This window comes from Coregonus clupeaformis, chromosome 20, assembly GCF_020615455.1.
Source record: "Coregonus clupeaformis isolate EN_2021a chromosome 20, ASM2061545v1, whole genome shotgun sequence".
NCBI lineage: Eukaryota > Metazoa > Chordata > Actinopteri > Salmoniformes > Salmonidae > Coregonus > Coregonus clupeaformis.
Genome location: NC_059211.1, coordinates 14,425,288 through 14,451,233, shown reverse-complemented (window position 1 = coordinate 14,451,233; position 25,946 = coordinate 14,425,288). Strand labels below are relative to the sequence as shown.

The 25,946-nt window shown below is 41.2% G+C and overlaps 1 protein-coding gene across 1 annotated transcript; it reads right to left on the bottom strand.

Moving 5' to 3' along the window:
• Positions 1 to 2,318: 2,318 nt before the first annotated feature.
• Positions 2,319 to 21,376, bottom strand: LOC121533735 (alpha-N-acetylgalactosaminide alpha-2,6-sialyltransferase 5-like). Its single transcript, XM_041839929.2, has 5 exons — positions 21,271 to 21,376; positions 20,388 to 20,600; positions 7,109 to 7,521; positions 5,869 to 5,976; positions 2,319 to 5,103 (listed from the first exon to the last, which is right to left on the bottom strand). The coding sequence occupies exons 1-5, from the start codon at positions 21,280 to 21,282 to the stop codon at positions 4,863 to 4,865; spliced, it is 987 nt and encodes a 328-aa protein (XP_041695863.1). The 5' UTR covers positions 21,283 to 21,376; the 3' UTR covers positions 2,319 to 4,862.
• Between the last annotated feature and the right edge of the window lie 4,570 nt (positions 21,377 to 25,946).

Here is a 25,946-nt window from a genome sequence, read left to right as displayed (position 1 = left end):
TCTCAACCACTGTTATTTCCAAAGACTCTTATCAATCTCCGCTCCAGTTGTTTGGCCACACATCAAAAAACGTCTAAAATGTAATTGTAAAGACATTGTCCCACATGAGAAAAATTGATTCATTTACATTTTGTTCAGTTCCATATGATGCTATTTCTAAACAGATACACATCACTCAGTAGCTGAATTACAAAGACAGGGTGAAAATATATTTTTTGTTGATGAACACAACATCACAGGTCAATGTCAGGAATAGCATATTTTAGCATGGCATATACAATTCAGTCTATAACTGTGAAAAACCAATACAATCTACTACTAGCACAAGTGACTTGTGCCTTCCATGCTGATGTTTAGCAGCACTGCTGCCTCACAGGCTGATGTTCAAGCAACTCCGCCAATTCTTTCCCATTAGACAATCAAATTCAAATTGCAAATGGGGAGAGCAAGAATAACCATTTTGAAATCTTTAATCTAGCTAGCTGTTCCAAAAACACTGAAATGGCTAGACTATTTTGAAATTATACTGGCTAACATATAAAACACTGAAATAGAAATACTATTTAGACATTATAAAGGCTGACATATAGATAATCTAAGCTGTTTAGCTGGTTAGTTATCTTTTTAAAGGAGTTTTCATCTTGGCTGACAACATAATGCAGCAATTACAGCTACTAATGTTACTAACTGCTTAGCTAGCTATTTTCTCTGGAGCAATGAGCTAATATAGCAAGCTGTATCTTAGCTGGCTGGTTAAATAGAGCTACAGTGAGGGAAAAAAGTATTTGATCCCCTGCTGATTTTGTACGTTTGCCCACTGACAAAGACATGATCAGTCTATACTTTTAATGGTAGGTTTATTTGAACAGTGAGAGACAGAATAACATCCAGAAAAACGCATGTAAAAAATGTTATGAATTGATTTGCATTTTAATGAGGGACATAAGTATTTGACCCCTCTGCAAAACATGACAAACCCTTGTTGGCAATCACAGAGGTCAGACGTTTCTTGTAGTTGGCCACCAGGTTTGCACACATCTCAGGAGGGATTTTGTTCCACTCCTCTTTGCAGATCTTCTCCAAGTCATTAAGGTTTCGAGGCTGACGTTTGGCAACTCGAACCTTCAGCTCCCTCCACAGATTTTCTATGGGATTAAGGTCTGGAGACTGGCTAGGCCACTCCAGGACCTTAATGTGCTTCTTCTTGAGCCACTCCTTTGTTGCCTTGGCCGTGTGTTTTGGGTCATTGTCATGCTGGAATACCCATCCATGACCCATTTTCAATGTCCTGGCTGAGGGAAGGAGGTTCTCACCCAAGATTTGACGGTACATGGCCCTGTCCATCGTCCCTTTGATGCGGTGAAGTTGTCCTGTCTCCTTAGCAGAAAAACACCCCCAAAGCATAATGTTTCCACCTCCATGTTTGACGGTGGGGATGGTGTTCTTGGGGTCATAGGCAGCATTCCTCCTCCTCCAAACACGGAGAGTTGAGTTGATGCCAAAGAGCTCCATTTTGGTCTCATCTGACCACAACACTTTCACCCAGTTCTCCTCTAAATCATTCAGATGTTCATTGGCAAACTTCAGACGGGCATGTATATGTGCTTTCTTGAGCAGGGGGACCTTGCGGGCACTGCAGGATTTCAGTCCTTCACGGTGTAGTGTGTTACCAATTGTTTTCTTGGTGACTATGGTCCCAGCTGCCTTGAGATCATTGACAAGATCCTCCCGTGTAGTTCTGGGCTGATTCCTCACCGTTCTCATGATCATTGCAACTCCACAAGGTGAGATCTTGCATGGAGCCCCAGGCCGAGGGAGATTGACAGTTATTTTGTGTTTCTTCCATTTGCGAATTATCGCACCAACTGTTTGTCACCTTCTCACCAAGCTGCTTGGCGATGGTCTTGTAGCCCATTCCAGCCTTGTGTAGGTCTACAATCTTGTCCCTGACATCCTTGGAGAGCTTATTGGTCTTGGTGGAGAGTTTGGAATCTGATTGATTGATTACTTCTGTGGACAGGTGTCTTTTATACAGGTAACAAGATGAGATTAGGAGCACTCCCTTTAAGAGTGTGCTCCTAATCTCAGCTCGTTACCTGTATAAAATACACCTGGGAGCCAGAAACCTTTCTGATTGAGAGGGGGTCAAATACTTATGTCCCTCATTAAAATGCAAATCAATTTATAACAACATTTTTTTGTTGTTATTCTGTCTCTCACTGTTCAAATAAACCTACCATTAAAATTATAGACTGATCATTTATTTGTCAGTGGGCAAATGTACAAAATCAGCAGGGGATCAAATACTTTTTTCCCTCACTGTATCTATTAATACAACTAACACAATACAGGCTCCTTGGAGGCTGATCCAAGTGAATAGGGGCCTTACAGGCTAATCTATAATAAAGTTTCCTCTCAGGCTGGTCAGAGTAAATATGGGCCTAACAGGCTGGTCTAATGGTCTATAATAAAGGCTCCTCTGAGGCTGATCAGAGCAAATAGGGGCCTTACAGGCTGGTTTATAATGGTAAAGGTTCCTTTCAGGCTTGTTAGTGTAAATAGGGGCCTCGCAGAATGATCAATAATAAAGGTTCCTCACAGACTGTAAGACCCATATTTAGAATATTTTGTCAACTATGAACTATCGACTAAAGACAAAGGGTGAGCCTATATTCTACTGGTGAAAAACACCAGGCGGGAAACAGGTGGCAATTGCAATTTTGGAACAATTGTTGTCCATATAGACCACCCACACACTGCAAAGTGCCCCGCTATGCCCACAAGCAAAGTTAAAACAGTCATAGATGACAGGACATTCATTCTCCCGAACCTACAGACCAGTCCATACAGATGGAGAACACAAATAGCCACTAGGTGTCAGGGCAAACCAAGAGTAATATCTCTTAAAACTCCTCATAACCTTCACATTTAAAATTTGCCAAGAAATTCCACTAGCTTTTGACATTTAGAGAAATGACAGTCTGTCTTAATCCTACCTTCTGGTCATCTAAAAGTGGACTGAGGCCAAGTTATTAACTGCCTATGAAAAGAGAAGTTATAATACCTTATAAATCATCACTCTGTACACTGCCTTCTGTTTTTACCTTTAGCTGATCATATTATTTGATTTCCAGCACCTGCTCAGTATTGGATGTGCGTAGGCTATGCAATCTTTTCCTATATTTATCTTATACTTTATCTCAACTATGTGCAGAAAACAGTTTGGTCCCACTGCATAATGATGTCACTTTTTACTGATAAACCATTCAAGAATCACCACCAAAACATCCCAAAACCATCTCCCCCACTACCAGGGGCTATCAACATTTGTAATTTTAGCAATTTAGCGCCAGTGCTTATCTATGTCAGGAATGGGGATATGTGTCATGCTGGAAATTGCTGCTCAGGAGATGAAAGCATCAGACTATGACATGGAACATTGGCTGTTCATCCTCCGGCTCAATGAGGTGTCAAATACTGACACATACTGTAATGTACTCTACACCCTGCATCTACAAACGGTATGATTTCAATGGTGATAAAGTTGAACACTGTTGAAAGAGGAAGGGGGATAGCTCATGATTTGTTTTTAACCTTTGTTAACGCCTGTTTTATTAGGTTGGTTTGGAAACAGGATTCCTCACCCAAGTCAAGTCAAGACAAGACTGCTTATTATTTGTAAAACAAGTACACCACCTTGGCACTTTTGGTCCTATAAAACTCAGACTAACCTTTTCCAACAATAAGAATAAAGAGGCTTGTAGGTGAATACAGTTTGTAAGCACCGAAACCTACTTATGAATTTACACTGCATTTCCAAACCTTTGTTTTCATCTTTATTTTACCAGGCAAGGTCAAACATAGTTATCATGTCGACCTGAGAGTGTTATTTATAGGGACTGGACTAATTAAAAAATAAGCTTGTTTAAACCCAGCTTGTCCCTTGAAGCCCTTAAATCCAACCAGGTCCACCTCCGGGATGGTCATAGGTGTGCTGAGCACATGATCCAGGTCTCAGGTGGATGCTGTGCAGATAGCATGACATCCCACCATTCCGAAGGGTCGTCCCTGTTTGGGAGTGTAGCTACCGGCATTAGGATTCCAAAGTAACGCGTTAAAGTACTCAGATTACTTTTTGAGGTAACAAGTAACCTAACGCATTCGTTTTCAATTTAAGTAATCTGTTACTTAGTTACTTCTTTGGCAATAAAGCAAACAACGTAGCTAGGTGATCAAGTATGAGGCTTGCTAAAGTGCCAAGATTCTGTATTTTGACATTTCCCCCGTCAACCCTGTGTCACTTCTAGGAAGATGTTAACCCACTTAATTCCAACATTTCTCAAAGTTTCACCATCATTGTAAAGCCTTAGTTATTTTGTTTCTTTGACAAAGTCATTTCTGAAGATTATTATTTATTCAACGTGATTATGTCTGTCCTTCATTTTAAGGTCAACATGTTACGTGAACTGAAATCGTCACCCCTGTTATGGTCAACCCTGTTACAGTCAACCCTGTTATGGTCAACCCTGTTACGGTCAACCCTGTTACTTTATTTGGCACTTAATAGGCACTATAGTATTTTTTTTATCTAACCCCTTGATATGGGAAAACGTGTTTTTTATGAAGTTGGACGTACTATTTATGTCAGAATGTTAAAATTAGGTTAAATCAAACTTTTTTTTTTTTTTTTTACCAAGTTACACTTCTCAAAAGGCACCGAATTAGTGGAATGACCCTTGTACTGTTCCACTCCTCCCATAAGGGAACCATGGAGAGGATAAGGAAAATCAGCATGTTGGAGTCCAAACACACAGTCACTTCTTCCCCAGGTCCTGGGGACCTTTCTGTCTATCTGTCTGGGATCAGGAGCCAGCTGAAGCAGGTGTGAGTGAGATGTTTCCATTGAGAGTAGAGGACGGGCTCCAGTCTGGCTGGTAGAAGTGGATGTCGAACGTCCGGGCCCAGTTGGCGAACACTGTCTTCTCCGTGATGAAGCGGTGGTGGCTGCCGCGCAGGTTGCGCTCGTGGGAGAAATACATGGAGCACTCGTCAGGCCCCGAAGGCTCGTAGTAATGATACGGCACCGAGAGATGGGAAGGAGCCCTGTGAAAAGAGGATGAGAAGAGAGAGGGAGAAAGGGGGATATGAAGGGGAGAGAAGTTGGAGGGGGGAAATGGAAGATGGGGGAGACAGAGAGTGAGAATGGACAGGAGAGAGATCAACAGAAAAAGAGAAAGAGTGTGTGTGGTGTGTGTGGTGTGCGTGTGAGAGACAGAGAGCGAATCGGGAGGGGAGTGATAGAGAGAGGGAGGGAGAGAGAGAGAGAGAGAATGGGGAGGGGAGTGATAGAGAGAGGGGGGAGAGAGAGAGAGAGAGAATGGGGAGGGGAGTGATAGAGAGAGGGGGGAGAGAGAGAACGAGGAATAGAAAATAGAGAGAGATGAGAGAGATAAAGTATATCATAAAAATATTTATTAGCCCTGAGATGTGCTTATCAAAGCTACTCCTATCCCTGTGATGCTTCTTCAGTCCTAGACTCAGTAGAATTTGAGCCAGCATGAATAATTCACAGAGCACAGACATTTGATCTGGTCCCATGGACCTGCCTATGGATATCAGCTCAATATCTGGAGCTACTGTTATCTATCTATCTAATCTATCTAACTTTTATCACCTCTCATGTATTAAGATGCATAGTCAGGATATTCAGAACACAAGCAGGTACATTTTATTTGCCAGAACAGAAATAATAATAATAACAGTGATAGTTGCCTATTAGTAATCATTGGGGTAATATTCCCTATGTCATCCATGTCATTGAAACTCTTGAGTCCGACAGCACTGTGCCCTGTGCAGAACCCAACCCACCTGCAGAAGTCAGGAGCCACCATGCCATAGACATTGATCCTGTCACAGAGCTCCAGGGCAATGGCCATGGTGAACCAACCAGTGCTCAGCCATGAGTTAGAGGTCTTCCTGGATGACAAGGTGAGCAGAAACAAGACACAATATAGACTGTATGTTCAACTAAATGTATTGCATGACTCAATATAATTAAATGAGAATTGTGGGGGGAAAAAACTGCATGGCCCTATGTGGAACTTGCAGCGATATCCATTCTGGTCAAGGCCCTCAATTTATTGCTTCATTTTTAATACCATGAAATGGCAATTTCAATGCTGTTAAACCGCCATCAAAGCATACCAGCCCCTCACTGGGGGATATCCCAGCTGGCAGCAGAGCCACTCCTGTCTGGGCTCATTCTGTTTACTGTTGGCAGCCTCTGCCAGGGGGGCACAGAAGGAGTGCCAGGGAGAGTGCCAGCCAGTGAGAGTCTGGTAGGACCTGTAATTGGTTTCTGCTCCTAGCTCTGGCTCAGTGACATCATCTTGTGAGGCTGTGTAGCGCTTTTGTCACTTCCTGTCATCATGTAACTGTCATGTGCAGTTGTACTATCTTAATTTGATCACTCTGTTGTCACATAGATTGTCCTGCGCAGAAACACAGCAACATTGCGTCAATGTGTTAGCTTGTCGCAACATTGTCTGCAATGCCATGGTAATGTAAAATTGGTAGTTGGCATTAGGTTGTCTCAACGTTATTACACAACTTTGTGTTCCTTCTTCTTCTACCACTTCCATTCAGAACATGATCCAGCATTCTATTTGGGACAGAGTTTCTGTATTTACAGAGTGTTCAAATCCCTCTCTAGCTGCATTGTCCCATTCAATGGGACTCTCATATCCCCATGGTCTACAGCTAATCCTCTTAGTTCCTAACATATATTCAGAGTGCTTTGAACTAAATCCCATTAATGATACTGTGAGTGGTTGGGTGGTTGTTGGGATTTCTTTCTTATTCTTTTGTTAAGAGCGTCGTCAAAAATGCTCAAAAGCAGCTTTTGAATTAGAATGTGTATGCCCAAGAGCACTGACTACAATGCATTCGGCTTCCCTAGCAAATCCTGCTTCAAGTGGCTCAAGTCCTCAAACACACTGACTGTATTTTTCAGAAGTCATTCTTGACCAGAATTGGACAGACAGACAGACTCACAAAGCCAAAACCCAATGGCATCATTGACCCAAGGGTCAAAAGGTCAAAACCCTACCTGTCTTTCCCTGTCTCCTTCTTGAAGAGCTCGTCGAACTGCGGCATCTTGAGCTGGGAGATGACGTAGACCTTGAGCTTGGGCAGCAGCTGGTTGACCAGACGCAGGTTGTTGAAGACCAGGCCTTTGCCGTCGCGTCGCATGCAGCTGCTGGGTCCCCAGAAGAGGAAGACTGAGTCCTGGCTGACGTTGAGCAGCTCCTGCCGGCTCCGCAGTACCTTCTGCAGGCTGGAGTGGGCGATGACGCGCAGGCTGGTACGCTGGCCCACATCCCGCTGGAAACTACCCCCAGTCGGGGCGTCGTTCATGCGGATGACGCACTCGGTGCGGTCGATTTCGTCCCCACGGTTGCTGCCGGTAAGGTGGCCCGAGCTGGTCACCAAGGCACAGCAGTTACAGTGCATCCTCAGAGGCTCGGGGGGAAAGTCAAGAGGTCAAAGACGGTATAGTAGAGTGAGGTCAGAGGTTACAGGAGTTCAACTGTGGCCATTAAACAACATAAAAAATGCATCCTTCCTTCTTCCCTTACCCTGAAATGATGTACAGGTAACTGCCAAAATAAAGGAAACACTTGAGTAAATGAGAGTTCTGGCGGCTTTGTTATGGTGTGGGGTGCATTTTCCTGGCATGGTTTAGGTCCACTCAACCCCTTCGATGGCAAGGTAAACACCAATAAATACACAGCCATTCTGAGTGATCACCTTCAACCTGTGGTGAATCATTTCTATCCTGAAAGGAATGGTCTGTCCATTGCGGAACGGGTCCAACATTTTGGACCCGTAAAGGTCTCTAGTCTGTGGTGTCTTCCAGGATGGCAATGCCCCCATCCACAGGGCACGAATGGTCACTGAATGGTTTAATGAGCATGAAAACGATGTAAACATGCTATGGCCATCTCAGTCACCAGATCTCAACCCAATGGAACACTTATACAGTGGAGAAAAAAAGTATTTAGTCAGCCACCAATTGTGCAAGTTCTCCCACTTAAAAAGATGAGAGAGGCCTGTAATTTTCATCATAGGTACACGTCAACTATGACAGACAAATTGAGGAAAAAAAATCCAGAAAATCACATTGTAGGATTTTTAATGAATTTGCAAATTATGGTGGAAAATAAGTATTTGGTCACCTACAGACAAGCAAGATTTCTGGCTCTCACAGACCTGTAACTTCTTCTTTAAGAGGCTCCTCTGTCCTCCACTCGTTACCTGTATTAATGGCACCTGTTTGAACTTGTTATCAGTATAAAAGACACCTGTCCACAACCTCAAACAGTCACACTCCAAACACTATGGCCAAGACCAAAGAGCTGTCAAAGGACACCAGAAACAAAATTGTAGACCTGCACCAGGCTGGGAAGACTGAATCTGCAATAGGTAAGCAGCTTGGTTTGAAGAAATCAACTGTGGGAGCAATTATTAGGAAATGGAAGACATACAAGACCACTGATAATCTCCCTCGATCTGGGGCTCCAGGCAAGATCTCACACCGTGGGGTCAAAATGATCACAAGAACGGTGAGCAAAAATCCCAGAACCACACGGGGGGACCTAGTGAATGACCTGCAGAGAGCTGGGACCAAAGTAACAAAGCCTACCATCAGTAACACACTACGCCGCCAGGGACTCAAATCCTGCAGTGCCAGACGTGTCCCCCTGCTTAAGCCAGTACATGTCCAGGCCCGTCTGAAGTTTGCTAGAGTGCATTTGGATGATCCAGAAGAGGATTGGGAGAATGTCATTTACATTTTTTTTTTACATTTTAGTCATTTAGCAGACGCTCTTATCCAGAGCGACTTACAGGAGCAATTAGGGTTAAGTGCCTTGCTCAAGGGCACATTTACGTCATTTAGCAGATGCTCTTATCCAGAGCGACTTACAAATTGGTGCATTCACCCTATAGCCAGTGGGATAACCACTTTCCAATTTTTTTTTTTGTTTCATATGGTCAGATGAAACCAAAATATAACTTTTTGGTAAAAACTCAACTTGTCGTGTTTGGAGGACAAAGAATGCTGAGTTGCATCCAAAGAACACCATACCTACTGTGAAGCATGGGGGTGGAAACATCATGCTTTGGGGCTGTTTTTCTGCAAAGGGACCAGGACGACTGATCCGTGTAAAGGAAAGAATGAATGGGGCCATGTATCGTGAGATTTTGAGTGAAAACCTCCTTCCATCAGCAAGGGCATTGAAGATTAAACGTGGCTGGGTCTTTCAGCATGACAATGATCCCAAACACACCGCCCGGGCAACGAAGGAGTGGCTTCGTAAGAAGCATTTCAAGGTCCTGGAGTGGCCTAGCCAGTCTCCAGATCTCAACCCCATAGAAAATCTTTGGAGGGAGTTGAAAGTCCGTGTTGCCCAGCGACAGCCCCAAAACATCACTGCTCTAGAGGAGATCTGCATAAAGGAATGGGCCAAAATACCAGCAACAGTGTGTGAAAACCTTGTGAAGACTTACAGAAAACGTTTGACCTGTGTCGTTGCCAACAAAGGGTATATAACAAAGTATTGAGAAACTTTTGTTATTGACCAAATACTTATTTTCCACCATAATTTGCAAATAAATTCATAAAAAATCCTACAATGTGTTTTTCTGGATTTTTATTCCTAATTTTGTCTGTCATAGTTGACGTGTACCTATGATGAAAATTACAGGCCACTCTCATCTTTTTAAGTGGGAGAACTTGCACAATTGGTGGCTGACTAAATACTTTCTTCCCCCACAGTAGAGCGGCGCCTGAGACAGCGTTTTCCACCACCATCAACAAAAAACCAAATTATGGTATTTCCTATGTAAGAATGATGTTGCATCCCTACAATAGAGTTTCAGACACTTGTAGAATGCTGAATGCTGTTCTCGCATCTTGTGGTGGCCCAACGCCCTATTAACCTTTTACTGCGCTGGGCTAAATCAGGATCACACAGAGTGATTTTCGTCTGTACAAAAAAAAAAATCTTTATTAATTATGAAATTATGAAAAATATTAATAACGTTGCACCCATGAAGCCAAAGATGGCGCTTTTGGTCATTGACTGCAGGAAAGGGCTATGAAACTTTATGATGGTTATTCCTTTATTTTGGCAGTTACCTGTAGCTAACAGCATTGGACAAGTGAAAGCATGGTACCCACCACATTGCTCAAGCCTTTCGGAAGTCAGAAGAGAAAGAAGGATGCATGTTTGAAGTTTTCAAACAGCATCTGAACTCTCTGGGGCCGACAGAAGCCCAAAAGGTCTTCTACAGGAATCACACAACCCATTATCATTCAATAAAATATGAGACATATTCACCAAGAGGATTTTGGAGTATGTAATGATGCCTGTAGCCCTTTCCTGCAGTCAAATAACCTAGTGGCCCCATGGGTGGAATATTATTAATATTTTTCATAATTTCATAATGAATAAACATTACTTCAAAAACCCGCTGAAAATCCAGTTTCTATGTCAAACGGTTTTGTTATATTTCAGTCTTCTGTGATGTATATAAAGTGTAATATTGGGATGCAAACTCAAAATGGAATACATTTGAACTCTATATCTGACATGGTAAAGGTGTCTTATTTTGTTTAAGCCATAACCATGTGTGTCAGGTGCATACTCTTGTTTCAAAGTAGATTTGTTTAAGACTACCAAGAATGTGTGACCCTGCAGTAAAAGGTTAACAAAATAAGTAAAAGTGTTCAAAAATAATGTAATCCTCCCTCTCTCTCATCGATGTCAATGGGCACATGGAGGGGTGAGATCCATGGCACCAGATTCAGATCTCCCTGCCAAGAGGAAAACTGTACTCCCCAAAATTCAACAGCACAATCAATACCCGCTACAGCACAGAGTAGAAGGCCAGGCAAAAGGGCATCTATATCTAATAATAGAAATCCTGAGGCCCACTCATGAATTATTCTAAGGCTTAATGCAGAGGCCCCTTGGCATTCAGAGCTGTACTATTAGCTTCATGCTTGACTGTGGCCCGTGTGGCCTGTGCACACATACAGTTGAAGTCGGAGGTTTACATACACTTAGGTTGGAGTCATTAAAACTCGTTTTTCAACCACACAAGTAATTTTTCCAACAATTGTTTACAGACAGATTATTTCACTTATAATTCACTGTATCACAATTCCAGTGGGTCAGAAGTTTACATACACTAAGTTGACTGTGCCTTTAAACAGCTTGGAAAATTCCAGAAAATGATGTCATGGCTTTAGAAGCTTCTGATAGGCTAATTGACATCATTTGAGTCAATTGGAGGTGTACCTTTGGATGTATTTCATGGCCTACCTTCAAACTCAGTGCCTTTTCGCTTGACATCATGAGAAAATCAAAAGAAATCAGCCAAGACCTCAGAAAAAAAATTGTAGACCTCCACAAGTCTGGTTCATCCTTGGGAGCAATTTCCAAACGCCTGAAGGTACCACGTTCATCTGTACAAAAAATAGTATGCAAGTATAAACACCATGGGACCACGCAGCCGTCATACTGCTCAGGAAGGAGACGCGTTCTGTCTCCAAGAGATGAACGTACTTTGGTGCGAAAAGTGCAAATCAATCCCAGAACAACAGCAAAGGACCTTGTGAAGATGCTGGAGGAAACAGGTACAAAAGTATCTATATCCACAGTAAAACGAGTCCTATATCGACATAACCTGAAAGGCCGCTCAGCAAGGAAGAAGCCACTGCTCCAAAACTGCCATAAAAAAGCCAGACTATGGTTTGCAACTGCACATGGGGACAAAGATCGTACTTTTTGGAGAAATGTCCTCTGGTCTGAGGAAACAAAAATAGAACTGTTTGGCCATAATGACCTAATACTAATTGAGTGTATGTAAACTTCTGACCCACTGGGAATGTGATGAAATAAATAAAAGCTGAAATAAATAATTCTCTCTACTATTATTCTGACATTTCACATTCTTAAAATAAAGTGGTGATCCTAACTGACCTAAAACAGGGAATTTTTACTAGGATTAAATGTCAGGAATGGTGAAAAACTGAGTTTAAATGTATTTGGCTAAGGTGTATGTAAACTTCCAACTTCAACTGTACATACAGGTGAGATTACCGACTTCACTGCTACACGATCCCACTCTACTGTTTACATGTCTTCCTATAATCTCTGTAATTACACATAGATTAATTACCAAGGGAAATGGAGAGGACATGGAGAAGGGAATGAGCACGATGTGGGAAGTGTGTATGAAGACACAGAGATAATGAAGTCCCTGCAAACTGAGTTTGTCTTTCCATCCCGAAGTGTCCGGATGAGTGATCCGAGTTCTCCTATCATGGTAACAGGTTGTGAATTTGAATTTCCAGACTTCAAACTATTGCATCTTTCATAGAAATAATGTGGATATATCGATTGTTCGTGCTAGCCAGACATTCTAGTAGACAAGAAAGAATTACACGCCCCGCTACACGATTATACACAATCACCTGCCAGGCTACGAAAATAACTAGGGAGGACATAGATCTTCTTTCTTCTTCGTATTCTTCATGTTTACGTAGATATGGAACACGTACTCCCCATGGCAATACTACTTAATGCAGTACAATACAAGAAAAGGATGGTACATGTAATCCATACCGGTTTTGTTTCTGCATTTTCTCTATCGGCCAGTCTTCATGCCTGTCTCTTCTAATGAAGTGCAACTGTTTTACATTTACATTACATTTTAGTCATTTAGCAGACGCTCTTATCCAGAGCGACTTACAGTTAGTGAATACATATTTTTTTTATACTGGCCCCCCGTGGGAATCGAACCCACAACCCTGGCGTTGCAAACGCCATGCTCTGTTTTCTTCCTGGAAGATTGTTCTTTCCTTTTCATCTCTGCTGCTTTCTTACCTGAACTGACTATGTTTGTCCGTTAACGTTTTCTCAACACATTCGTTTCTCCTTTAACGAGTCAAGAGATAAGATTGATATTTGGAATTGAAACATGTTCATTAAAAAACGCTCAGGAATATGAGTGCAGCAAAATGCAGACATAGAACCCAAGCAATAACTTTCAACTTTATTATTGTATCCTCCTTGGGGCCTGGAGCACCAGGGAAATTCTCCCAGTACCAGTAATAAAAGTGTTTTTGACAGGAAGACTAAATTGTCTTTGACAGAGCCCAGAGCTTCTGTCAGCTGAATGATTCTAGGCAGAAATAGCAACAACTTATCAACCTTCATTTTGAGGAAAAGGTTGAAAAAAGGATTCTCAAATAGCACATCATTGAATCACATGTTATTACATTTCCATCATTATGGAAGCTACCTGCTTGAAGCCTTGCTTGAAAGAAATAATAATTGGGAGGATCCTTATTAGGCCTATGCATTTGGGAGTGGCCTGTGGTAGAGGTCTTCACGGATCCACCTGTTTTATATTTATTACATTATGAACCAATTTCAATAAGAGCATGCAGTAGGAACTTGACTAATACGACCCACCGTGTCATAAATCATTCATAAACGGAAAATATACATATTCTACTCAAACTGTGCATCCCAAATGGCACCATATTCCCTATACAGTGCACTACTTTTGACCAGGGCCCATAGGGCTATATGTAGGGACGCAGTCCCAGAGTTAGCATGGTAATGGCGCGTTGGCAGATTCAGACTTCATTGACCTCTAATGTGAAGTAGATTAGATTAGCTGAGCCATGATAAACAGACCACAGAGCTCACAGCACAACACACAGTTATGAGTACAGCTCCAACCCAGTCAATTACCACCCACACAGCATCTCCAGACGCATCACTATCATCCTGCTTAGACTCTCCTCAGAGGAAAGCAGGATCATAATTGCTTTGAGAACTACCCCGTCCATTTAGCTTCTCTCTAGATACCTCCCAGAATACTCACAGCACCCAAGGCGGACAGTAGACTCCATTTCCAGTCTCGCAGTTCTGGTAAATGTAATATTTCAGAAACAATGGTTTGACAGTGAGACTAGGCGCACAGAGCCCTTCCTTTATGATGACTAGAGACAGTAGGCCTACATATCAGAGGAAATGTCTGAGGAAGTTGAGGCATTTGAGGGACCGGGGGGAATCATATGTGGAGTTACTGTATTACAGATGCGGTCAAATATATTGGCACAGTTGCACAATTCACAATTTCTTCTAAAATAAGTAGAAATTGAAATAACCTTTGGTGTTCACATGTGTATTTGTTTGATTTACAACTGCTTTTTAATGATAACAGCACCAGCATTCTTCTCACAGCCCAATTAATTGGTGGATGAAACCTTGTTAAAGGCCCGCTCTGTGATATTTTGCTGTATATACCACTGCCATTTTGTTCAAAGTTCATCTTTAACGGTGAAATCTAAAAATGGTCAATTTCCACTTAGATCCAAGATGGAGTCAACAGCTGCCTCTCACAAAATGATAATATTCATTGCTTCCTGTCAGCTTTTCTCAAGGCTCTGATTAGCCCTGTCTATCTGTTTATGAGGAAGTAGGGCTCTTGGATTAATGAGGACTTGGATCCTTTTGAAGAAGTTATCTCAGTGAGGAGGAAGTGCGTTGGGTGCACAGCTAATGGACTACTTGTGTTAATGACATCCAGAGGATGACGTCCAATAAGGTTAGCCGTGGTTCGGTTAAGCATTGATCTTCTAGTCTCTGTCTAGGCCTATAGACTGTGGTAAAGATATCAGACGTTAGGCAGGAATGCACTGATTCTCTTGTTAGGATTTCTGGATCCTTTGTCTGGTGTTCAATACAACTGGGATTTGTAAAGGGCATCATTAAGAGGGAATCTCACAAATAACTCATTTTCTTTGGTTATCTACATTTTCCTTTCTAGTTCCAACTAATCATCAGAGATTACATCAAAAAGCAAGGCTTTAAAAGCAAAGAGGTGGATTTCAGCACTGGAATAATGAGTGAGCAACACACACACACACGTGCGAACACACACATTTAGTGAGGAGATTTACAGAAAAAACATGATTTGTGATTATCATGTGTAAAGGCCAGTGCAGATTGATGCTGATGACTACTTGTTAAAGGTCAACATCTCTTTAATAGGAATCGGTAAAGCATCGGGGGGAATAAGGGAGAGGATGGAGAAGGGGGGGCTGTCACTAACTGTACCTAGTCCACAAGGTGTGTTTGTGTGTGTGTGTGTGTGTGTGTGTGTGTGTGTGTGTGTGTGTGTGTGTGTGTGTGTGTGTGTGTGTGTGTGTGTAGAGCGAGAGAGAGAGACTGCAGCTGTAATCAGATTGTCAAAGGTGAGAAAGCCATAGAGGGAAATTCTCAGAAAAGAAACAGACAGTGGAGGATAAAGGCGAATACAAATGGAAAGAACAAGGAGAAAGTAACACAAAGGGGAGAAGCATTGATTCATTCTAGAAGCATTGATTCATTCTAAATTATATGATTACATCTAAGATACACATATATTTCCTTTTTTATATACACTACCTGTCAAACGTTTTAGAACACATTTACATTTTTCAAGGGTTTTTCTTTATTTTCACTATTTTCTACATTGTAGAATAATAGTGAAGACATCAAAACTATGAAATAACACATATGGAATCATGTAGTAACCAAAAAAGTGTTAAACAAATCAAAATATATTTTATATTTCAAATAGCCACCCTTTGCTGTGATGACAGCTTTGCACATTCTTGGCATTCTCTCAACCAGCTTCATGAGGTAGTCACCTGGAATGCATTTCAATTAACAGGTGTGCCTTCTTAAAAGTTAATTTGTGTAATTCCTTTCCTTTTTAATGCGTTTGAGCCAATCAGTTGTGTTGTGACAAGGTAGGGGGGGTATACAGAAGATAGCCCTATTTGGTAAAAGACCAAGTCCATATTATGACAAGAACAGCTCAAATAAGCAACTGAGCTACATCCCTGCCGGCCATTCCCTCCACTACCCTGGACCAATTGTGTGCTGCCCCATGGGTCTCCTGGTCGCGGCCGGCTACGACAGAGCCTGGATTCGAACCAGGATCTCTAGTGGCACAGCTAGCACTGCGATGCAGTGCCTTATACCACTGCGCCACTCGGAGGCTATGGTTGTCATTAGGACCGCCATAGGAATGGAAGACCCAGAGTTACATCTGCTGCAGAGGATAAGTTCATTAGAGTTACCAGCCTCAGAAATTGCAGCCCAAATAAATGCTTCACAGAGTTCAAGTAACAGACACATCTCAACATCAACTGTTCAGAGGAGATTTTTGGTTCCAACCGCTGTGTCTTTGTGAGAAGCGGTGTGTGTGAATGGATGATCTCCACATGTGTATTTCCCACCGTAAAGTATGGAGGAGGAGGTGTTATGGTGTGGGGTGCTTTGCTGGTGACACTGTCTGTGATTTATTTAGAATTCAAGGCACACTTAACCAGCATGGCTACCACAGTATTCTGCAGCGATATGCCATCCCATCTGGTTTGGTTTAGTGGGACTATCATTTGTTTTTCAACAGGACAATGACCCAACACACCTCCAGGCTGTGTAAGGGCTATTTTACCAAGAAGGAGAGTGATGGAGTGCTGCATCAGATGACCTGGCCTCCACAATCCCCCGACCTCAACCACATTGAGATGGTTTGGGATGAGTCGGACCACAGAGTGAAGGAAAAGCAGCCAACAAGTGCTCAGCATACGTGGGAACTCCTTCAAGACTGTTGGAAAAGCATTCCAGGTGAAGCTGGTTGAGAGAATGCCAAGAGTGTGCAAAGCTGTCATCAAGGCAAAGGGTGGCTATTTGAAGAATCTCAAATCTCAAATATAGTTTGATTTGTATAACACCTTTTTGGTTACTACATGATTCCATATGTGTTATTTCATAGTTTTGATGTCTTCACTATTATTCTACAATGTAGAAAATAGTAAAAATAAAAGAAAAACCCTTGAATGAGTAGGTGTTCTAAAACTTTTGACCGGTAGTGTATATTCCTTTTATGCTACATTTATCAGCAAAGTTTCACCTATTAGAAATTAGTCGTATTAAAATAGTCAAAGGCCACCAGTTAGGTACTGTATATCTTATTTCTCATCCCAATTCACAAATGCTGAGATGAAACTAGAATGAGATAAATGTTTTCAGGTATAGAAGTAGAAAAGATTTGCTTTGGGTGGCTTGTGAGCAAACTAACAAGCTTCTGTGGCGCGTAGGTGGAGGCAGACCTCTCCTGTATATTCTCCATGATTAATGTGTGGCCTTTCTCAGCCCCCAGGATGAGACATAAAGCAGCTAGAGGAATGGTGGTGGTGCTCACAGATCCACCACCCAGCTCAGTGGAATCATGGCCCATGAAGAGAAAGTTATGCACATAAGTTAATGAGGGGCATAGCCAGAATCCTTCAGATACAGTAAATACTGTAGAACCCTGTCCTCAGATCTTGCCGCTAGGGGGTGTTTTTGGGGGTGATGGTTTGGTGGTGGTGTGTGTTTGGGGTGGGGCCGTGCATGCATGCATGAATGCTTGTGTATGTATGTGATCAGAGTCAAGAGGCCCCGCAGCTAAAGCTGATTCCAACTGACTGGGATGGTCTGTGAATTGATGCCAGGCTCAAAGTCCTCTGAGTCCAGATAGTGATTTTCCGGGTCTAATGGAAGCTACAGTACAGTGGTACTTCAGAGACCCTACAGTGGAGAGCAGACCTGAGATACGGCAGTTTGCGATTGATGAAGTAATAAGATGGCAGGGAACGACTGGAGAAGATTTTTCAATACATACTGAATATCAGACGCAATATCAGGAGATGGGGGAGAATGGAAAAATAATCTACAGTTGAAGTCGGAAGTTTACATACACTTAGGTTGGAGTCATTAAAACTTGTTTTTCAACCACTCCACAAATTTCTTGTTAACCAACTATAGTTTTGGCAAGTAGGTTAGGACATCTACTTTGTGCATGACACAAGTAATTTTTCCAACAATTGTTTACAGACAGATTATTTCACTTAGAATTCACTGTATCACAATTCCAGTGGGTCAGAAGTTTACATACACTAAGTTGACTGTGCCTTTAAACAGCTTGGAAAATTCCACAAAATGATGTCATGGCTTTAGAAGCTTCTGATAGGCTAATTGACATAATTTGAGTCAATTGGAGGTGTACCTGTGGATGTAGTTCAAGGCCTACCTTCAAACTCAGTGCCTCTTTGCTTGACATCATGGGAAAATCAAAAGAAATCAGCCAAGACCGCAGAAAAAAATGTGTAGACCTCCACAAGTCTGGTTCATCATTGGGAGCAATTTCCAAACGCCTGAAGGTACTACGTTCATCTGTACAAACAATAGTACGCAAGTATAAACAACATGGGACCACGCAGCCGTCATACCGCTCAGGAAGGAGACGCGTTCTCCTAGAGATGAACGTACTTTGATGCGAAAAGTGCAAATCAATCCCAGAACAACAGCAAAGGACCTTGTGAAGATGCTGAAGGAAACAGGTACAAAAGTATCTATATCCACAGTAAAATGAGTCCTATATCGACATAACCTGAAAGGCCACTCAACAAGGAAGAAAATTATGTGGATATATTGAAGCAACATCTCAAGACATCAGTCAGGAAGTTAAAGCTTGGTCGCAAATGGGTCTTCCAAATGGACAATGACCCCAAGCATACTTCCAAAGTTGAGGCAAAATGGCTTAAGGACAACAAAGTCAAGGTATTGGAGTGGCCATCACAAAGCCCTGACCTCAGTCCTATAGAAAATGTGTGGGCAGAACTGAAAAAGCGTGTGCGAGCAAGGAGGCCTACAAACCTGACTCAGTTACACCAGCTCTGTCAGGAGGAATGGGCCAAAATTCACCCAACTTATTGTGGGAAGCTTGTGGAAGGCTACCCGAAACGTTTGACCCAAGTTAAACAATTTAAAGGCAATGCTACCTAATACTAATTGAGTGTATGTAAACTTCTGACCCACTGGGAATGTGATGAAATAAATAAAAGCTGAAATAAATAATTCTCTCTACTATTATTCTGACATTTCACATTCTTAAAATAAAGTGGTAATCCTAACTGACCTAAAACAGGGAATTTTTACTAGGATTAAATGTCAGCAATTGTGAAAAACTTAGTTTAAATGTATTTGGCTAAGGTGTATGTAAACATCCGACTTCAACTGTAGATGTGCTCATTGTGCTGCCTTGTCTTGGACTGGGACCAAGTAGGACATAAAGAAAGAAAAAAGACTTCTTTGTGTCCTACTTGGTCCAAGTTACTAAGTTCTTTCATCATCACATTCTAGCTGTTGACTGGAAGTGGACTTCAAATTGCTGCTGAATATTTTGAAAAGTTTGTGCTTGGCAAGAACAAATAACTTCGTTGTGCTGGGCATGTACAGTACAATAGCTAAAAATCACACAACTCTCTGACGCTTTTAATAATCATTCAACAGTGAGCAGTGAACAGAACAGCTCCAGACACAGACCCAGATGTAATCATTTTCCCAACCACTGTCCGTTGTAGCCTCTCTTGTCCGGTGCCGCCTGACAGACGCAGTGTCCTTTCATGCTGCCGTGTCTCACTCTCGTATCTCTCCCACTCTGAGGGAGCAATGCTGATAAGTCAGCCCATACAGAACAATACTGCAAGTCTGCTGTGTGTATCTCTTATTTAGGAACAAACAACAAAAACTCAAAGGTACCAAAACAACTACCTATCTGTCTACCAATCAGCTTGTCTGGAACCTCACTGACTGCAGTCTTTGGAACAGGAATAAAACACACTGCAAACGGTTGCCAATTTCAAAGGCCGACCCAGTCATGTGGTTCAAGAGGAAATCTCCAAAGCTTTATCAATAAGCCATTTCAAGTGTAGCCTACCTGGGATATTCATCTGTGAGCTGGCCTGTCAGCTTTACCTGAATGACAGCTGAATACAGATCGGGAGGTGCAGCTCTTATTATTAATGCACAACATCACTAGAACAATCAATGTGCCTCTCAAGTGCTTGATGTCCAACATGTCGGCTATGGCCACTGATTACAATTATACTCACAAGAGACTGAATCGATTAACCCTCATCTTAGTCCTAAACAATTTAACCTTAAGTGACAGACTGAAGATATGTAGCAACAAAGGGCATTGGGTTATTGAAAAGTCTAGTGATAGTGCTGTTGATGGTACTTTGGAATATACTGTAGGCTTTGCTGAATACCTGCCTACAATTTCAAAATATCTACAAAGCCTTTTGAATAAATTATACATGAAACAACCACTATTTGTTGACAGCAGTGGTTGTCCATAAATGTTTTAAATGTCTTGACACATTTCTACAGATTTTGCATTCTTATAGTCAGTGTATTGCTTACCTTTTGATCGATGACTCCAGTGTAGCCCTGTAGGGTTGATGACAGGGCTCTTCCTGGTTTAGGCTGCGCTTTCCTGGGCTTATCCACTGGTCGTCCAGTAGCAGCAACATCCATGTGATACCCTGTCCCTGACGTGTCGGTGAAGCTGTTGTTGTACACAACCATAAGACTGGTACCCATGGTAATAACTATAATGACAATAACCCCATGGCGCTATAATGAGGAGAGAATTTGTAAAATAGGTTATATCATGAAGTATTCAACCGGTTTGTTTAAAAAAATATATGCCAAAAACTAAATTAGCCTATATCTGCAGTATGCTATAATTACTTATTTATAGCATTTCTATTCTAGAATATAATGACAAATTAGAACTTTTAAACTCTTTTAGCAGCTTATAATAATGGTTGTGAGATGACAAATATTATCACATCTCTTCTTTCTGTGATCACAATTAAATTCTCTCATCCACCACTCAAAACAACCCACTGGGAACAGATGTCAGTTCAGTCCAGTTTAAATTTACATTTGGTTGAGTTGTCAATTAACGCAAATTCAACGTGAAATCAACAAATCACCATGTCATTGGATTTTTCGTTGTTGTTGTTGAAATGACGTGGTAACAACGTTGATTCAACCAGCTTTTGCCCTGTGTGAATAGAAGCGCTCTATGATTTAAAAAGACTGACAGCTGTGCACCCAGGCACTCTTTACATTATAATCTTTAAATCCATCATCCAACCCATTGTCATAGAGATAGAGCCGAAAATATTTAAACAGTAGAGTAGAATAGACTAGGACCATGATACAGTAGCAGTAGGCTAGATGTCTATTTTCCCCCATAACTTCCATCTTTCCAAAAGAGTTTCAAAAAGCATACCACCTGAACCTTCATTTTGTGGATGTCCTCCGTATTGTTCACTTTACATCACGATTTAGAAGCCGGAGCATTCACGTTACTGAAATCGTCGCAGCCGTGTCTGTTTGTGACAAATAACAAATTACTTTTTGATCAAGAGCGCATCCCTATATAGCAGATTAGCGCTCGCGCGGATACATCAACGATCCACTTCCCTCACGCAGAATCCAGAGCGCCCAGTATCGTTACTTCGCATGGTCATAATGCACGCCTGTTCAAGGATGGTACAATTTCGTACAGTTCAAATTATTCATTGGGGACCTCTTTACTGAGTAATGTAGCCTAACTCTTTCTGTTGAGTGTGTTTGCAATCTTGTATATATATATATTTTTGTATTAAGTTGTATTTGTAAATTGCAGGGCTTCCTTGTAAAAAAGACCTTGGTAAAAATGTCAGTGTTGACAAAGAGCTTATAGGCTGTTAATTACCATTAATAAGTGGTTAATATAGGCTGAATAATGGAATTATGTAATGGTATAGGCTTTGCAAATATGTGGAATAATGTTTATTGAATTCATTTTTATTTTATATCATAGCCTAATAACCAGATTGTGGGATAATATTTCATAATAGGTAGGCTACAGAGTAATTAAACAAGTTATTCTTATTAATTGAATTATGTAAACATAATGCATAAGGTAGTGGAAGAGCACCTGGGGCAGGGCTTGAACCAGCAACTCTGTGGTACCACCTGTGTGTGCACTACCACCTATGCCTTAGAGTTCTTGACCTCTAGGCTGTGATCACAAGTAGCCTCAACAGTAGTTCCAAACACATGCCAACCACAGACACTGGGAGCCCCAATGTGAAGAGATAGCATTTCCTCATCTAAAAATGGCAACCAGAGCAGAGCACCAGCGCTCCTCACGGGAGAGCAGATTTGCTAGAAGCTGTAATCTAGTCTGGAGCTGCTGGGAAATGGGAATCAGGCTTTTTTTAGCCGCCCTCTGAGTTGTTGAATCTACGACTTTCATCTCTTATTGACATCGCTGTAAGATGGTTCTCACCTAGAAGATACGCTGTGCAGCAGCTTGAGGGAGGTGGTAAATAAAGTCATTTAAAATCTCAATAGAAAACAATACATTCAGTCAGCCTATGATACTTGAAGTAATATTCAGGTCGTTGTTTTGTCTCTTTTTCACTCTAGCCTAGATGTACATTTTAATGATACCATTGACCTAATTAGTGTAATTGGCATGGTTTAGAGTAATTAGTAATAATCAAAGCCTTATATTCAGATTCATGTGTTCATAATTTTCTATCATATCTTTTGATATATCTTAGGGCATTTGGGCTGGGAGGGATATGGCTCCAGTGTGTTGTACCCATAGCTAATTCAAGCAAGTTTAACACTGCACTAATTCCACTGTGATGAAAGGGAGTATGAGGACACATGAAAATGACCTGAAAAATGACCTGACAAATAGGACCTGAGAGAGACTGGTAGAGGTTACTAGAGGAGATGTCATAGCAGGAAGTGAATAATCCTGTTCATTCTTCCTGTGAAAGAGTTGTGGTCATGGCTAACCAATGGCCAGCCAAAGGGGTACTGTCACATCAGAAATAAATACAAAAACACAGTTATTTGAATAGCGGTAGGGAGATACTCAATTGGGTGGGAAGAAATTATCCCACATCGATTTCAAGGTCCTACAAGGCCACATAAACGTGCATCACACGAGGAAAGCAACAAGAGGAATCCATGCTTTGGACTTATTGATCTCTAATGGGTTCCAGTCCCAGTTCTATTCCACTAGGCTTTCTGTCTACATTTCCCTGATGGGGTCATGGGGCAAGAGTAGTATATATGTTATGGAGTAGAATATAAAATGCTCTTTCTCTCTTTCTCAGCCTCTCTCTCTCTCTCTCACTCTCTCTCTCTCTCAGGGTCTTTACACACATACACATACACTTTGACATACAGTTCAGGTCAAATACATCAACCTGGTCTCAGACCATTTCGTATTATTCTGTATGTAAATCTGCTTCACTCCATTTAGTGTGATATGTTACGTTTCGTATGGTATGTAATAATTTGTGGATGTCCATCACTAATTTCGTATGATACGTTACGAATTGCAATTCATATGATATGTTACTAATTCTAGCTAGGTGGCTAATGTTATCTAGCTGGCTAACGTTAGCTAGGCTAGAGGTTAGGGTTAAGTTTCGGAGTTAGGTTAAAGGGTTAAGGTTAGGGGAAGGGTTAGCTAACATGCTAAGTAGTTGCAACGTAGCTAAAAAGTAGTAAGTAGTTGAAAAGGTGCTAATTAGCTAAAATGCTAAAGTTGTCCTTGATGAGATCCAAACTCGCAACCTTTGGGTTGCTAGACATTCACCTTGTACGCCCACCCATCCACCCCGACCAATCACCCTACCTTAAGTAACCATCATTCTTATGTAACCATACCAAAGTAACACATCATACTAATTTGAGTGTCCCGGATTTCCGTTTACTATGTTACGTCTAGTCTATGAGACCAGGCTGAATATATTGGCACCCTTGCATGATTCACTATTTCTTCTACATAAAATAAGTTGAAATTGAAACAACTTTTGGTGTTCACATGTGTATTTGTTTGATTTACAACTGCACAGGACCAAGAAAAAAATACAGTTTTTCTAAATCACCTACAAAATGTTTTGCTAAAAAAGAATGTTGTCAATTTTCAAGACACAGAAGTCTGTTGCCTTTTGAAAAATAGTAAATGCTATCCAAACGTGCAGAATTATGGGCAATTACTCTCCTTTTATGCATATTTCACCAAACAATTTCATACATTAAATCAAATATTATTCCTGATATTATGTATTTTTTAAATAAGCACATTGTGTGCAGGATTCATTCACCGGTATCATTACAATCCAATTCCATGTATTCAATACAAAGGCTGGTTTGCTCATTGTTTTGTAGACTTTCCATTGGTGCACAAATCCACAATAGAAATAAGGAAAGGTGAATAAAATGAAGGAACACAACTGATATGAATGTATACACAGAAAAGAGGGTTATATTAAAACCAGGAAAATCTGGAGAGTCCCCTGCTGATTATAGACCCATATGTTTAATAAAGTGTGATAAAGGGGGGCGGCAGGTAGCTTAGTGGTTAAGGGCGTTGTGCCAGTAACCCCGAGGTGACTAGGTGAAAAATCTGTCGATGTGCCCTTGAGCAAGGCACTTAACCCTAATTGCTCCTGTAAGTCGCTCTGGATAAGAGCGTCTGCTAAATGACTAAAATGTAAATGTAAAATGTAAAGTGGTCCTATGGACAGATACTCCAATCTCCATTGTGGAGCTTTGCAGCTCCTTCAGGGTTATCTTTGGTCTCTTTCTTGCCTCTCTGATTAATGCCGTCCATACCTGGTCCGTGAGTTTTGTTGGGTGGCCCTCTCTTGGCAGGTTTGTTGTGGTGCCATTTTCTAATAATGGATTTAATGGTGCTCCGTGGGATGTTCAAAGTTTTGGATATTTTTCTATAACCCAACCCTGATCTGTACTTCTCCACAACTTTGTCCCTGACCTGCTTGGAGAGCACCTTGGTCTTCATGGTGCCGCTTGCTTGGTGTTGCGCCTTGCTTAGTGGTGTTGCAGACTCTGGGACCTTTCAGAACAGGTGTATATATACTGAGATCATGTGACAGATCATGTGACACTTAGATTGCACACAGGTGGACTTTATTTAACTAATTATGTGACTTCTGAAGGTAATTGGTTGCACCAGATCTTATTTAGGGGCTTCATAGCAAAGGGGGTGAATACATACGCACACACCACTTTTCCGTTATTAATTTTTTAGAATTCTTTGAAACAAGTTATTTTTTTCATTTCACTTCACCAATTTTGACTATTTTGTGTATGTCCATTACGTGAAATCCAAATAATACAGGTTGTAATTTAACAAAATAAGAAAAAAGGGGGTTGAATACTTTTGCAAGGCACTGTACAAGAACATGTTTCAGTTTAATACGCTAAAAAACAAGATATAGATTTATCAATAATGGCTGTTGATATCAAAAAGGCTTTCAATCATCTTGAATGGCATTTTCTATTAAAACCTTCAGAAGCTTTCAACTTTCTAGCTGAAATAATAGATTTAATAACAATATAAAAAATGTCCTAAAGCAAAGAAATAAACAAATAATGCATTATCTGATGAAATTGCTTTAGAAAGGGGGGAATTTAGTTCCCAATTGGTCAGGTATATTAGGAGATCATCTGCAAATAAGTTTAGTTTATGTTATGTTTACCATTAAATCTGTCTATGTGCCCTTGAGCAAGGCACTTCACCTTAATTGCTCCTGTAAGTCGTTCTGTATAAGAGCATCTGCTAAATGACAAAAATGTATACAAAAAAAAGTGTAATCCGCCTGTCTGCATATTTCAAGACATGGCATATGAGGGTGCAGTGAGATACCCGATGGGTTGGACGATACCTTTCTCGTCAATCATCTTGAAAAAACGTATACTTAAAAACTGGAAATCAACCAATCCTTCATCGTTAACACAATGGAAAGATCAAAATGCTTTATTATCTAAATGTTGAAAGTGTGTGGGCGATGTGGCGGAGATGTGGGCGCTGGAGATGGGGGTGTGAGCAGGTGGGTCTGGGCAGGGGTGATTTTGAGGATATTTGTGTGC

Excerpts from the sequence above, each read along its gene's own strand:
- LOC121533735 (XM_041839929.2), bottom strand. Across the intron at positions 7,522-20,387 it reads CTGGAGTCATCGATCAAAAG|CCTCTGAGGATGCACTGTAA; the intron begins GTAAGCAATACA and ends TTTCCCCCCGAG. Across the intron at positions 5,977-7,108 it reads AAGGAGACAGGGAAAGACAG|GAAGACCTCTAACTCATGGC; the intron begins GTAGGGTTTTGA and ends CTTGTCATCCAG.